The sequence below is a fragment of the Sorex araneus genome, chromosome 5, assembly GCF_027595985.1.
Source record: "Sorex araneus isolate mSorAra2 chromosome 5, mSorAra2.pri, whole genome shotgun sequence".
In the NCBI taxonomy this organism is placed as follows: Eukaryota; Metazoa; Chordata; class Mammalia; order Eulipotyphla; family Soricidae; genus Sorex; species Sorex araneus.
In genome coordinates this window covers 84,458,402-84,474,267 of record NC_073306.1, presented here as the reverse complement: position 1 = coordinate 84,474,267, position 15,866 = coordinate 84,458,402, and the positions used below count along the sequence as shown (strand labels likewise).

Below are 15,866 nucleotides of genomic sequence, written 5' to 3'. Positions count from 1 at the left end.
CTGAGTGAGGGTCAAATCACTGCACTTAAACACAAGAAAAACAGCAACAACAAATAAAAATCCTTTGCAGGGCTGGAAAGATAGTAGAAGGGTAGAGCATTTGCCTTGCACACAGCCAACCCAGGTTCGATCCAGGCATCCCATATGGTCCCCTGAGCCCACCATTCCTGAGTACAGAGTCAGGAATAAATGCTGAACACTGCTGACTGTGGTCCAAATACAAAAACAAAGCAAATGATTATTGGGACCACAGCAACAGTACAGCAGGTAAGGCATCTGTCTTATATGTGGCCTAACAGGTTTGATCTGCGGCACCTCATATGGTCCTCTGAGCATCACCATGAGTCACCCTGAATTAGGAACAAGCCCTGTGAACCACCAGGTGTGACCCCCCCCGAAAAAAAAGTAAATAAATGGATTATTACATAGCAATAAAAATAAACGATGGCTACACATAAGATTGCAGATAAATCTCAAAGGCATATATAATACATGTCGGAACAATGCCAGGCACAAAAGTACATGTATGCTGTATGTTCTAATTTATAGAAGGTTGAAAAAGAGTAAAAAATTAAAGTATGGGAGGCTGAAGCAATAGCAGTGGGCAGGGTGCTTGCCTTGCGTGTGGCCCAGCCAGGTGCAATCCCAGACGCCCCTGGGATCCCAGAGTCACACTAGGCATGACCCCTAAGCAGAGCCAGTGAGCCCTGAGCACTGCCAGGCACAGCCCAAAAAACAGAAAAAAACAGAAAAAATCTACAATAGTTCATATTTAGGTTTAATGCGTATGAAACAAAGCCAGAAACTGCCTGAGGTGAAGGCAGCGGGTGAAGATAGTGTCATCGTTGGGGGGAGATGATACTGGCTGGGAAGGACAGGCAGGGTATCTCCCTAGTGCTGTCAGAACCAGTGACTCAGGGTTTGAAGAAGACTTTTGGGGGGGGGAAGAGTGGGGGAGCTGGCAGGAAGTGGGGTGGTGTTTTGGTGCTCAGGATTTACTCCTAGCACTCTCTGAGTTCAGGGATCACGCTGGGTTGGGCTTGGGGAGCATATGGGATGCCAGGGATCAAATCTGGGTCAGCTGCATGCAAGGCAAATGACCTGCCCAATGTATTTTCTCATCAGCCCCCGGACTTTTCAAATGATTATTTAAGTTGTATATTTTTATTTTCATTCTCTGCAATCTATATATTGTATTTTATTTCACAATAACAAACATGAAAAGTAAGAGTATGAGGAGCAAAATATACGGCCTTAGTATGCAGAGAAATGAGTAGAAAAAAGAATCCCAAGTCTCTAGAATGACATTACTAAGAAAGCAAAATATACTCTGCCTTAACGAGCCGCTCCAGGACAAGCCCCTACCTCCTCAGCAGTCTCATCCTCTTCCTCATCGTCCGGCTGATACTCTTCATCAGAGGAATCATCTTCTTCCAGGTGGATATCCACAAACTGAGGCGGCTACGTAAGAACAATCATAAAAATATGATCATAAAAAGATAGTAGGAAACTGGGGCTGGAGTGATAGCACAGTGGGTAGGGCGTTTGCCTTGCATGCGGTCGACCCAGGTTCAAATCCCAGCATCCCATATGTTCCCCTGAGCACCGCCGGGATGATTCCTGAGTGCATGAGCCAGGAGTGACCCTTGTGCATTGCTGGGTATGACCCAAAAAAAAAAAAAAAGATAGTCGGAAACAAAAATCATAGGCATTTGGACATAAAGATTAGAAAGCAGACAAGAGGGCTCAGAGCATTAGTACATCTGGTAAGGCGCTTGCCTCAAACATGGGCAACCAGGATTTGATCCCCAGCATCCTGTGGTCCCCCGAGCACCATCAGGAGTGATCCCTGAGTGCTCAGCCAGGAATAACCCCTGAGCATCACCAGGTGTGGCCCAAAAACTAAAAGCAAAAACAAAGGGCAGGAGCAATGGTACAGTGGGTAGGGCATTTTCCTTGCACATACCCAACCCTGGTTCAATCCCCAGCATCCCATATGGTCCTCCAAGCACCACCAGGCTTAATTCCTGAGTGCAGAGACAGGAGTAACCCCTGAGCTTCACCGGTGTGGCCCAAAGAGAAAAAGAAAAGAGAAGAGAAGAGAAAGAGAAAGAGAATGAAAGAGAGAAAGAGAGGGGCTGGAGTGATAACACAGCGGGTAGGGCGTTTGCCTTGCACACGGCCGACCCGGGTTCGATTCCCAGCATCCCATATGATCCCCTGAGCACCGCCAGGAGTAATTCCTGAGTGCAGAGCCAGGAGTAACCCCTGTGCATCGCCGGGTATGACCCAAAAAAAGAAAAAAAAAGAGAAAAAAAAAAAAAAGAGAAAGAGAAAAAAGAGAGAGAAGGGGCTGGAGCGATAGCACAGCGGGTAGGGCGTTTGCCTTGCACGCGGCCGACCCGGGTTCGATTCCCAGCATCCCATATGGTCCCCTGACCACCGCCAGGGGTAATTCCTGAGTGCAGAGCCAGGAGTGACCCTTGTGCATCGCCAGGTGTGACCCAAAAAGCAAAAAAAAAAAAAAAAAGAGAGAAAAAAAGGAAGGAAGGAAGGGAGGGAGGGAGGGAGGGAGGGAGGGAGGGAGGGAGGGAGGGAGGGAGGGAAGAGGAAGAGAAAGGGGAAGAGGAAGAGAAAGAGGAAGAGGAAGAGAAAGAGAAAGAGAAAGAGAAAGAGAAAGAGAAAGAGAAAGAAAGAGAAAGAGAAAGAAAGAGAAAGAAAGAGAAAGGAGAAAGAAAAGGCAGATCCAGAAGAAAAATTCATAGGAGCAAAAGAAAAACAAGTTACAAAGGGATTTCCATCATGAGACAAAACACAGACCTTGGGCTGGAGCGATAGCACAGCAGGGAGGGTGTTTGCCTTGCATGCAGCTGACCCAGTTTAATCCCTGGCATGCCATATGGTGCCCTGAGCACTACCAGGAGTGATCCCTGAGTGCTGGGCCAGGAGTAACCCCTGAGCATCGCCGGGTGTGAACCAAAAAGCAAAAAAAAAAAAAAACACAGACCTAACAAACTTGGACTGTGAAAAAGCAACACAACAATTCAGGATAAAAACAAGACAGGCTGGAGATCTAGCACAGCTCTAGTACACGTAGGGCACTTGCCTTACGTGTATGTGCCCGACCAGGGTTCAATCCCGGCATCCCATATGGTCTTTAGCACTGTAGCACTGTCGTCCCATTCATCGATTTGCTTGAGCGGGCACCAGTAACGTCTCCATTGTGAGACTTGTTACTGGTTTTGGCATATCAAATACGCCACGGGGAGCTTGACAGGCTCTGCCGTGCGGGCAGGACATTCTCAGTAGCTTGTTCTCAGTGTTCTCCGAGAGAGACGGAGGAATCGAACCCGGTCGGCAGCGCATGCAAGGCAAATGCCCTACCCTCTGTGCTATGGCTCCAGTCCTCCCCCAGCACTACCAGGAGTAATTCCAAGAGTAACCAAGTAGCCAAGAGTAACCCCTGAGCATCACTAAGTATGACCCAAAAAAAAACTAAAAGAAAAAGGAAAAAAGACAGGTTAAAAAAAAAAATGAAAAAGAAAGTACTATTTTTGAGGTTAGAGTTTCATAGCATTTCTAAAAAAAAAACAAGAATTACCCCTTTCAAGTTTACCTTAATTTCAGTGGCCTTCTTAATTGGTGAAATATTCCACGTTGGAATTACCTACCAACAAAAGATATAAATAATGGCGTTCCTTTAACTGAAATAGACTATTTCATTTTCACTTTCTTTACCATCTACTTAACACACAGATGCAGTGGTCTAGGGGTATATATGATCTCTGAATGTATATTCTCAGCATGTGTCAGAGTAGAAATGAGAAAAGTAGATGCAGACAAAAGTGTGTCATGTTTATATTATAGCTGGAGCTCACATGGAATAATGAAAGCGAAAACTCGGTAGATTACAAAAGTACATAAACCAAGATACCATAAATTCTAGTAGCCTTTGAAACAATATTTTTATAAATTGATTGTAATACTGCCACAAGTATGCCTCCATAAAACTAGCCATAAAAACTTCTTGGTGCCAGAGAGCTAGAGCAAAGGTTAAGGCACTTACCTTGTACCCAATCAACCCAGGTTCAATCCCCAGCACTACACATGGTTCCCCAAGCCCCACTAGGAGTGATCCGTAAGCAAAGTCAGGAGTAAGTCCTGAGCATCACAGGGCATGGCCCCAATCTTTCTACTGCCAACCAAAAATAAAGCTCTAGATAAAGCTGACAAAATGCTACCAGATTATAAATATAATTTCTTGACTATCTGATTATATCTTAATCAAAATCCTCTCATAAGCAAACTCCAGTGGGCCTTTCCAGAGGATGGAAAGAGTAGAGCAGGAGAGGAACTTGCCTTGCACACTGCCACCCTGAGCTCAACCCCTAGAATTCCATATGGCCCCCTGAGCCCAGCCAAGAGTGATCCCTGAGCACAAAGTCAGGAGTAAGCCCTGAGCACTGCCGGTTGTATCCACAAAAGCAAAGAAAAAAAAGAAAGTCAATGCAATCTTATGAAGCCCTTCAGAGAAATATGGGTGATGTAGAGATAGTTCAAAGGGTTAAAAATGTGCTTTGTTTGCGGAAGTCCTGGTAACAGTCCCACATGGTTCCCCAAGCACACCAGGCTGAGAATAGCCCGAGCACTCAGGGCGTGTCCTAAAACCAACAAAATCTTAGAAAGACAAACACACTACCTAATAACTGAAGGGATATCCTAACTTTACTTATCCTTCTGGTTGTTGGGTTACACCTGGATGTGCCGAGGGCTGACTCCTGACTATACAGGCATCACGCCTAGCCTCGCCTGGAAAACCATGTGCCAGGGATTGAACCTGAGTCAGCTGTGTGTATGGTAAGCACCTTCCATGCTGTACTCTCTCTCCAACCCTAACTTTATGTTTAACTCACTGTTGTTTGTTTTTGCAGCGAAGGGGATTGAACCTAGTGCTCCACTACTGAGCTATGTCCGCAGCCAGAAAAATCTCATTTTAATCTCTACTAGTTAAATTACACCTGAGCAGGATAACTGTAATTTAGGCATCCTTCTGTATTCTCTCTTTAGCCCTCGATTTGCCTTCTACAAGTATTTCTTTAAGGATCCAGAATGTAAATTTTTCCCCTAAAAATGACCTGGGCTCAGATCTTGCTTTCAAGCAAAACAAAAAAATACAGTCACTCACCACTCCTTTCTCTACCACTTCCTTCAGCTTAGAGCGGGTCATCTTGGGCTCCTAAACAGGGAAAAACAAAAGGAAACCGTCAATAAAAATCCGCCTGTATTTCCTGGGTTCGAACCCAGTAACTCTGTCGCCACTGCCAAACCACTAAGAGATTCACCACTGACCTCCAACACTCGGCTAGCCAGATGACAAAACAGCTGCATTCTAGAATATTAAACAAATGACAATAACTACTCACAAACATGGGCATATCCTCTGTCTCGCTGATGGCTGCTTTCATCATTGCTACCACGTGTTCATTTGTAATTACTTCCTGGAGAAAGAGGAGATTTCATTGTATACAACAAGGCTGCGTCTTCTAGATAATACTAATCTCTGTGCAACTCTGATGGATGTAATGAACCAGAGCTAAAAATTCAAACAGCTTCAGGGGCCAGAGCAGTGGGTAGAGCTTTTGCCTTGCACGTAGTCAACCTGGGTTCAATCCCCAGCATCCCATATAATTCCCCTGAGCACCACCAGGACTGATGCCTGCCTGGTGCAGAGCCAGGATAAGTCCTGAGCATTGCCAGGAATGGCTCAAAAATGAATACATACTCAAGCGGCTTCAGATTAGGATTAAGCAAGGAGATGAATTCTGGACAGAGCTTCAAACAATGTAGCAATCTAACCAGCTGCTCCTGGGAATACAGTGGTTTGCTACAGGCCAAAGCCACAGGACAGTGGAGACAGAGGGTAGGATGCTTGCCTTGCCTGCTGCTGACTCGGATTCCATTCCTGACATTTCATATAGCCCCCAAGCCCACTGGGAGAGATTTCTGAGCACAGCCAGGAGAGGAGTAAGTCCTGATTATAACTTGGTGATACCCAAAAACAAGAGCAACAGGGGCTGGAGCGATAGCACAGCGGGTAGGGCCTTGCACGTGGCCGACCCGGGTTCAAATCCCAGCATCCCATATGGTTCCCTGAGCACCACCAGGGGTAATTCCTGAGTGCAGAGCCAGGAGTGACGCCTGGCATCACTGGATGTGACCCAAAAGGCAAAAAAAAAAAAAAAAAGAAACCCCAAGGGAGGACCAAGCAACAGTACAGCGGGGCGGACGTTTGCTTTGCATACCGGTGACCTGGGTTTGATTCCCCTGATGGAACTCCTGAGCACTGTCAAGAGTGATTCCTGAGTGCAGAGTCAAGAGTAACCCCTGAGCATTGCTGGGTATGACCCCCCAACACAAAAAATATATAAATAAGTAAATACAGAATATCTTAGGGGTACTGGGGCTGTGGCTTAAGGGAGAAGGGGTGATGCATGCAGGAACTGTGCTCCCAACCCTGTACAGGTCCCCCTGAGCCCTGCCAGGTATGGGCCATAAGTAGAGCAACAAAGAGGGTCAGCAATGTGGCACAGCTGCAGAACACATAACACGCTTATGTAGGTGAGGCCCTGGGTTCAATCCCCGACACTGCACAAAAAGAAAAAAACAATTTCCTGAGGGACTGTGACTGCGGCTGAGGGGGCAAAGCTCATGTCTGAGTGTGGAGGTGGCCCTGCTGTGTGACCCTGGCACCATGTGCCAGCCCTGACCAGCACCAGCATCATCCCCCCGCCCCCGGCAGTGCCAGCGCCCAGCCCAGTCCAGCCCGGGCGCACTCACGTGCAGGATATTGCGCACGTTGACCGCCGTGAGGTTGTGCTGCTTGGCGCCATCCTCCAGCGTCCGGTCCAGCATGTCGTCCAACTTCAGGTCGTAACTCAGAGTCCCTTCCTCATGGCCCCTTCCCTCTCGTTTCCTCTTCGTGCCCTTCTTCTTTTTCCGCCTTTTCTCACTGTCTTCACTGTCTTGCTCTTCTGCAAAGAAATCAGGACCATCCCAAAAATCTCAGGGACAATGGCTTCAAGAACTAAGCTTGAAACGCCAACGATGAGAGAATTAAAGCAGTGGGCTGGAGGTAGGTCAAGGTGTCAGGAGCTTGTCTGGCAATGCGGCAGGTCAGGATTTGACCCCAAGCACCGGTAGAAGTGATCTCGTAGCACAGAACAGGAGTACACCCTGAGCACTGCCAATCAGGGATGGCCCCAAAACAAAAGGGGACAAAGCAACAGAACAGTAGATAGGATGTTTGTCTTGCACATGGCCAATTTGGGTTCAATCTTCAACATTCTGTATGGTCCCCAAGCACACCAGGAGTGATTCCTGAGAACAGTGCTAAGGAGTAACCCCTGAACATCACTGAATGTGGCCCAAAAACCAACAAAAAGAGAAAAACTTCCAGCAGTAGTAAACAAGATTCCAAAGGCTTGCCTTTTTTTAATTTTTAAAACCTATTATCAGGGACCAGAGAGATATTAACAGGGATTAATTAAGGTGCTTACAGCTCATGTGGGTGCAAGCCCCAGCACTCCATAGTTCCCCAGCCCCAGGACGTGACCAAAATAAAAAAGTCCTAGAAGCATTAAGACTTTGATCCCTAGCACTACTGGGATGGCCCTCCAAAAAACAACTTTTATTTTTAAATGAGAGTAAAAGAGTGCACAGTGGAGTGCACACAGTGTTTGTCTTGCACCTGCTAACCCAAATCCAATTCCTGGAATCCCATACCCCCAGAACCCCACCAGGAGTGATCCCTAAGTACAGAGCCAGCAATAAGCTCTGAGCAGAGACAAATGTGGTCCAAAAACAAAAAAAGATAAAAGTGGAGGCTGGAGAGATCTTATAGGGTTAAAAACATTTGCCTTAGTGTTGGAACATTGTATGACTGAAACCCAATCATGAACAACTTTGTAATTGTGTATCTCACAATGATTCCATTAAAAATAATGGGGCTGGAGCAATAGCACAGCAGGTAGGGCATTTGCCTTGCACAAGGCCGACCTAGGTTTGATTCCCAGCATCCCATATGGTCCCCTGAGCACCGCCAGGGGTGATTCCTGAGGGCAGAGCCAGGAGTAACCCCTGTGCATCACCAGGTGTGACCCAAAAAGCAAAAATAATAATAATAATAATAATAAATAAATAAATAAATTTAAGGGGCCAGAGCATAGTACAGTGGGTAGGGCGTTTGCTTTGCACACGACCGACCCAGGTTTGATTCCCAGCATTCCATATGGTCTCCCAAACACAGCCGGAGTGATTCCTGAGTGCAGAGCCAGGAGTAACTCCCGTGCATAGCTGGGTGTGACCCGGAAAAAAAAAAATTTTTAATTAATAAATAAATAAATAGGGGCCTGGAGCGATAGCAGAGTGGCTAGGGCGTTTGCCTTGCACACGGCCGACCCGGGTTCGAATCCTAGCATCCCATACGGTCACCTGAGCAACGCCAGGAGTAATTCCTGAGTGCAGAGCCAGAAGTGATCCCTCTGCATTGCCGGATGTGACCCAAAAAGCAAATAAATAATTTTTTAATTAATTAATAAATAATAAATTTAAGGGAAAAAAGTGATAATACAGCAGGAAGGGCATTTGCCTTGCACACAGCTGACCTGGGTTTAATCCCCGGCATCCCATATGTTACTCAGAGCACTGCCAGGAGTAATTCCTGAGCACAGAGCTAGGAGTAACCCCTGGGCATCGCTGGGTGTGACCCAAAAGGAGAAAAAAAAATTTTAATTAAAGAACACACTTGCGGGGCTGGAGCAATAGTACAGCGGGTAGGGCGCTTTCCTTGCACGCGGTCAACCCAGGTTCGATTCCCAGCATCCCATATGGTCCCCCGAGCACCGCCAGGAGTAATTCCTGAGTGCAGAGCCAGGAGTCAGCCCTGAGCATTAACAGGTGTGACCCAAAAAGCCAAAAAAAAAAAAAAAAAAAACACACACTTGCCTTACATGCAGTCCCTAGCACCACACGGTCCCCAAAGCACTACCAGGAGCAACCCATGAGCAGAGGGCTAGGATGGCCCCAAAGCACAGACAAGTATAGCTTCTAGTACCCAGAGCCTCTACACACAAAAATAAAAGAGTTGGGATAAAAGGATTGGGGCGATAGCTCAGTGGTTAGGGACACAGGACAGGAGTTTAATCCAGGGCACAGCATAATCACAGTATGGCTGGGTGAGCCACTACTGGCCCCCCAAATAGCATCAGGGTAACCCCCAACACTAGGCCCAGGCCCTAATAATAAACCATCTGGCCTGGGTGGACAGGTATTGCTCAGAGCTCCCAGGCCCACTGAGTACAGCTTCAGAGGCCCCTTCCCACGGAAGGACTAAGAGGAGCCAAAAACAATGACCCAAGCACCAGAACACAGCACTGAAAAAGAACAATGGACCAGTAGGCACAACAACACGGACGCACTGCTACATAAAATGCTACATGGACAAATTCAGACACGAAACACGCATCCTGGCAATCCAGTTCCTGTAAGTGCAGCCCACCCGCTAATAGATGCAGCCACAGCCAGAGAGCAGGGCCAGGACGATTGGCACGAAGGGCTGTGGGGACTGCTGGTGTCCCGAGCTGTTGGCATGTTACACAGGCGCATCCGGACTCTGAAAATTCAGGGAGCTCAGTCAGTGTGGCTCTCTGCGGAGTCTAATTCAGTGGTGGGGTTTCTAAAGAAAAGGAAAGAGAGAGACAGCCTACCCGTGGGAATAAAGAGCCCGCCATCCTCCGTCTCGTCCTCTGCATGGGTAGCCGGAGCCCTGAGGAGCTGGTCCTGCGGGGACACACCCACAGCGAGGGGAGACAGCTCCCACGGCTGGCTTCCGGGTTTTGTGGACTGGCTGGCCTCGGGAAGTGAAGGCAGCTCCCCTCCAGAAAGCATCGGTGGAAGTTTTCCTGGAAGAATCACAAGGATGAACTTAGTCCTATATTAAGTTCCTCCCCATTGGGGAGCTCCTTTTCTTTTCTTTTCGACTTTCCAAAAAGAAAAAGAAGGGGCTGGAGAGATAGCACAGCGGATAGGGCGTTTGCCTTGCACGCGGCCGACCCAGGTTCAAATCCCAGCACCCCATATGGTCCCCTGAGCACGGCCAGGGGTGATTCCTGAGTGCAGAGCCAGGAGTAACCCCTGTGCATCGCCAGGTGTGACCCAAAAAGCAAAAAAAAAAAAAAAAGAAGAAGAAAAAGAGGGGGCCAGAGTGATAGCACAGCGGGTAGGGCGTTTGCCTTGCACGAGGCCGACCGGGGTTCGATCCCCGGCATCCCATATGGTCCCCCAAGCACTGCCAGGAGTAATTCCTGAGTGCAAAGCCAGGAGTAACCCCTGAGCATCGCTGGGTGTGACCCAAAAAGCAAAAAAAAAAGAATCACAGTAATTGCTCCACATCTGACCCGCCTAAGCCATGCTCTGTTAGCGAGACCGGCATCGCAGAAGTCTTCGTTGGGGAACTTTTCACTGGGGAGTCCTCTTAAGATCCACTAAGAGTCAGGGTGCAGAGGCAGAAGAGACAGGACAGCAGGGAAGGCGCTTGCCTTGCACACAGCTGATCAGATTCGATCCCAAACACCACAAAGGGTCCCGCAAGCCCCACCAGGAGTGACCCTGAGGGCAGAGCCAGGAGTGAGTAAGCCCTCAATACCACCAGGTGTGGCCCAAACAGCTACAAAAAAATTAAAACTAGGAGACAGATACTAAAAGCTGAAATCAGACCTCAGATTTACTCACTTACAATGTCAAAGGTTAAACTAAAAACTAAAACTTTTCTGTTCAAAGATACTGAGCCATGGAATTTTTTTCCCTAGAAAAATACCATGAATTTTTGGTTTTGTCTTTGGTTTTGAGGTCACACCTGGCGGTGCTCAGGGCATACTCCTGTCTCTATGCTCAGGATCACTTCTGGTGGAGCTCAGGGTACCATACAGCATGCTGGGGATCAACCCTGCGTCAGCCACGTACAAATAGTGCCTGACCTGCTGTACTATCTCACCAGTCTCTAGAAATATTATTTAACAGTGTATCAATTAAAACAAAATGCTGGTTCTTCAAAGAAACCCAAATTGTCTTGTTTTGTTTTTCCCTTACAAATTCAGAATAACAAGACAAAAATATTACTGAAAAGGAGCAACAATACAAAGGATATGCATGAGGGCCAGAGTGATGGTACAGCGGGTATAATGCTTGCCTTGCACACAACTGACCCAGGTTCAATCCCCAGCACCCCATATGGTTCCTCGAACCCGCCAGGAGTGATTCCTCAGTGCAGAGCCAGAAATAAGCCCTGAGCACTGCCTGGTGTGGCCCAAAAAACTCAAAAAGAGGGGAAAGAAAAAAAAGATTATGCAGCAAATTTTACTCTACTGTTCACTCTACTGTTCACTGTTACACTTTGGGTTTTTTTGGTTTTTTTTTTTTTAATTTCTTGGGGAGTGAGGAGTTGGAGGGCCACACCAGCGGTGCTCAAGACTTACTCCTTGACGGGGGCTGGAGCAATAGCACAGCGGGTAGGGCGTTTCCCTTGCACGCGGCTGACCCGGGTTCGAATCCCAGCATCCCATATGGTCCCCTGAGCACCGCCAGGACTCCTTGACTCTGCACTCAGGGGCCACTCTTGGCAAGCTCAGGGGACCACATGGCACGCCCCAGGGATTGAACCCAGATTGTCCCCGCCTTTGTTTTTTATGGTTTTTAGATGGGTTTTTTTGTTTGGTTGGTTGATTTTTTGAATCACACCCAGCAATGTTCATAGGTTACTCCTGTTTCTGCACTCAGGGATCAGTCCTGGCAGTGCCACACAGGAGGCAGGGGATCAAACCCATGGTGGCCCTGTGCAAGGCAAGTGCCCTACCTGCTGCACTATCTCTCTGGCTCTGCTTTCTCACAAAATTTTAACTGGTGTCTTGTGCCTGAGATTACTGGGATTAAAACACACGCCTTGCAGACTGGAGTGATAGCAGAGCGAGTAGGGTGTTTGCCCTGCTTACGGCTGACCTGGGGTTCGATTCCCAGCATCCCATATGATCCTCTGAGCACCACCAGGAGTAATTCCTGAGTGCAAAACCAGGAGTAAACCCCTGTGCATCACCGGCTGTGGTCCCCCCCCCAAAAAAAAAAAAAAGAAAAGAAAAGAACCACACAGTCCCCTGAGCATTACTGGGTGTGGCCCTGGAGACCACCAAGCACTGCCAGGACTGTCCAAGAACATCTGTAGATGCCCAGAACGACATCCGTAGACCTTTCGTCTAATCTTACCTCCATCTTCCTCGACTTCTTCACTAGGCTCTCCTGAAAAGGGCTCAGGGGTGCCGCTGGGATCATCTCTGTCTTCCTGGAACACTGGCCCAGGCCTCCCTGCAAATTTCTTCCCTCTCCTGGAGCCAGTGACCTGGAGTTTTCCTTTACCGATGTGTATGTTCAGGGCCTGAGAAGACTCCGAGGCCGTCAGGGTGATCTCCTGGGAAATGGCCACATCAGAGGCTTCCAAAACGGGTGCAATGGTGTCCTGGATGAGCACCCGGGAGCTTAAAGCTGCCTCTTCCATGGTTCGAAGCCTCGCTGCATCTTGCACTGACTGAACTTCGACGCCAGCTGCTCTGCTGTGGCTGGGGCCCCAGGACAGTGGCACTGACCCCAAGTCTTGGGCCTGGTCTGACTGAACAGCCAACTCGAGACCTAAGTCATCATCCTGGCTTCCCTGCTGCAGTGGGGACTCTGGTGTTCTTCTCTTCATGCAGGGCGACATTTCACAAGTCCCGCTTCCGCTCCATCCTGAAAGGATAACAAAGACTTCTCACAATCATGTTTTGTTTTGTTTCGTTTTGGGTCACACCCAGCAATGCACAGGGGTTACTCCTGGCTTTGCACTCAGGAATTGCTCCTGACGGTGCTTAGGGGACCATATGGGATGCCGGAAATCGAACCCGGGTCAGTCAAGTGCAAGGCAAACGCCCTACCCACTGTATAATTGCTCAAGTCCCACTCTCACGATCATGTTAAGGAACAGTAACAACACTTCCTCAAACACCCTTTGCACTTTTTCCTGTTCAATCACAAACACAGCACTTCACCTAACCACACAATCAATCCCTTTTAGGACAAAGAGGAGGGTTCAGAGCAATAGATTTGTTTCCCAAGTCACATTCTTTATTTCTGGTCACACCCAGAGGTGCTCAGGGGCTACTCCTGGCTCTGTGTTCAGGAGTGACCCCTACCAGAACTCAGGAGTCCCTAGATGATGTCAGTGGGTTGCAAAGTAGAGGAACTAAGGCTCTCGCCTTACATATGGCGGGTGCTGGTGCCATCCTCAGTACTACATGTGGCCCCCTGAGCACTGCCAGGTGTTGCTCCTGACTAATGACCAAAAACATTCCCTGAGCAAAAACCACTCCACCAGCCCCTCCGGCCTCCAACAAAAAAAGGGTAGATTAGGGGGCTGGAGTGATAGCACAGCGGGTAAGGCATTTGCCTTGCATGCGGCCGACCCGGGTTCGAATCCCAGCATCCCATATGGTCCCCTGAGCACCGCCAGGGGTAATTCCTGAGTGCATGAGCCAGGAATGACCCCTGTGCATTGCTGGGTGTGACCCAAAAAGAAAAAAAAAAAGGGTAGATTAGGTATTATATAGTTTGGAATCATCTGAATTTCAATGTGGGGTATAATTCTTTCCTTTATGAAACTGTCTCCTCTTTCTCACCTACTTTCTAAATAAAACCAATTTGCTTCAATAAGTACTTCAAAGAGTAGGATATGCTAATGAAAGGTTCTCCTTGCAAACAAGAGATTCCTATTGTTTTCTATACTGTTATTTCAAGACTCCTGCAATCAAATCCTGTTATCACTTTTTTTTTTTTGGCTTTTTTGGGTCACACCTGGCAATGCACAGGGTCCACTCCTGGCTCTGCACTCAGGAATTACTCCTGGCGGTGCTCAGGGGACCATATGGGATGCTGGGAATTGAACCCGGGTCAGCCGCGTGCAAGGCAAACACCCTACCCACTGTGCTATCTCTCCAGCCCCCTGTTATCACATTTTAAAAGCAATACAAATCTACACTGGAGGAATCTTTTTTTGTAGAGTACTTTTTGGGGGGAAGTGGGAAGGGTGGGGGTGGCGACACCTAGCATTGCTCAGGCAGTCATGTGGTGCCCGGATAGAACTCTGGGTCTCAAACATAGTAAGCATGTTACGCATGTGCTCTCCCACTTTAACTATCTCCCTAAACCCTACAGGAATTCTCTTTTTGGGGGAGGGTGCACGCAGGATGGGGGAGGGGGAACTGGAGGGTTGAGTCACACCCAGCAGTGCTCCCCAGCTGCTCTCAGCTCAGAGGACCAAGCAGTGTGAAGGACTGAACCCAGATCTCTGTGCAAAGCTCATACTCCAACCGGCTGAGCTCTCCTCAGTCTCCAGAGTTACCTCTTTGGGTGTGTTTGCCTTCCCAACAGTCAGGGACTAAACCAGGAGCCCCCATTCACATGCAAAGTATATGTTCTATGTCTGAACCATTTCCCCAGCCAAGACGCATCTTTCTTTAAAAAAAAAAAATCTTACAGCACCAGTTTGGAAACCTATTTATGGCATGGGAAAGGGGAGGTGATTTACTTTTGTCTTTTCCATTTCTCATCCCAAAACTATGAATTTTTTTGCGAAGGAATCTTTAAACAAGGACTCCTAGTCAGCAGTACCTATGGTACTTGGGGATACTCAACAAACGTCACCTAAATAAATCAAAGGGGCCTTAAACATCCGATCCTTTGGTGCTTTGGTCTATGAAACATCTGAAACAACATCCTATAGAATCTGCATCTTTCTACCCAGAAAAATCTGACTCAGTTAAAATGGGGCCTGGATGGGCTGGAGAGATCTTACTGTATTGAAGGCACTTGCATTGCGCAGGAAGGATCCTTGTTCAACCCTCAGCACCCCCTAGGCTCCCTAGAGATGTGCCAGGGACAATCTCTGAGCGAAGAGCCTGGAGTGAATCCTCAGGACCTCCAGGTGTGGCCCAAAATCCAAAAGGGAAAAAAAAGGGTAGGGTGGAATATAGCTGAGTCGTGGAGGGCATATGTGAAATCCTGGGTTTGATCACCGACCAACCCTGTCCCCCAACACACATACACTAGTTCACAGACACACACATACACACGCGCGCGCACACACACATGCACACACATAGAGGCATACAAATAATAATAAAATAAAGGGCTGGAGCGATAGTACAGAGTTGGGCATTTGCCTTGCATGCGGGGGACCTGGGTTCGATTCCCAGCATCCCATATGGTCCCCTGAGCACCGCCAGGAGTAAGTCCTGAGTGCAGAGCCAGGAGTAACCCCTGTGCATCGCCGGGTGTGACAAAAAAGAAAAAGAAAAAAGAAAAGAAAGAAAAATTAAAGGCAGCGGCGATTCCAAGTCAGCAGCCTGCAGGGACGGGTTCCCGGCACCTTCAACAGCAGCAGTTCTAAAGAGTCCCACATCCCCCACTTTGGACACGAAACCCGAGCCGCAGGGTGAACGGACGTGCAGCACACCAAGAGGCAGGGACCCGGGCGCGGGCCCTCCCGGGAAAGATCAAACAGAGGCTCGGACAGCGCCTTCCCGCGGCGCCGCGCTCCGCTCTAGTCCCCGCGCCCGCGCCGGACCCTGCACCGCACCGGGTTCTGCCCCTCCGGCCCTCAGCCTGCACCCACCTGCAGCTCTCCGGTGCAGCGGACCCCACGCTGCAGCCCGCAGCCCGCCGAACCCGCGGAAAATCAGCTTTTGTATCGCCGGAAGTCAGGCAACGACAGCGACGGACGTGCGCGCCCC

General features: G+C 48.5%; 1 protein-coding gene across 2 annotated transcripts in view; it reads right to left on the bottom strand.

The window, feature by feature from the left end:
- Positions 1-15,866, bottom strand: part of GON4L (gon-4 like) — a 49,977-nt gene extending 34,111 nt beyond the window's left edge. For both annotated transcript variants that reach the window (XM_055139891.1, XM_004619295.2), the window contains exons 1-8: positions 15,749-15,866; positions 12,313-12,828; positions 9,765-9,959; positions 6,838-7,031; positions 5,424-5,498; positions 5,186-5,236; positions 3,617-3,667; positions 1,366-1,461 (exon numbers count right to left, since the gene is read on the bottom strand). In XM_055139891.1, coding sequence (XP_054995866.1) covers positions 1,366-1,461; positions 3,617-3,667; positions 5,186-5,236; positions 5,424-5,498; positions 6,838-7,031; positions 9,765-9,959; positions 12,313-12,802 — 1,152 coding nt within the window. In that variant the 5' untranslated portion in view covers positions 12,803-12,828; positions 15,749-15,866. The remainder of the gene's footprint in view (positions 1-1,365; positions 1,462-3,616; positions 3,668-5,185; positions 5,237-5,423; positions 5,499-6,837; positions 7,032-9,764; positions 9,960-12,312; positions 12,829-15,748) is intronic.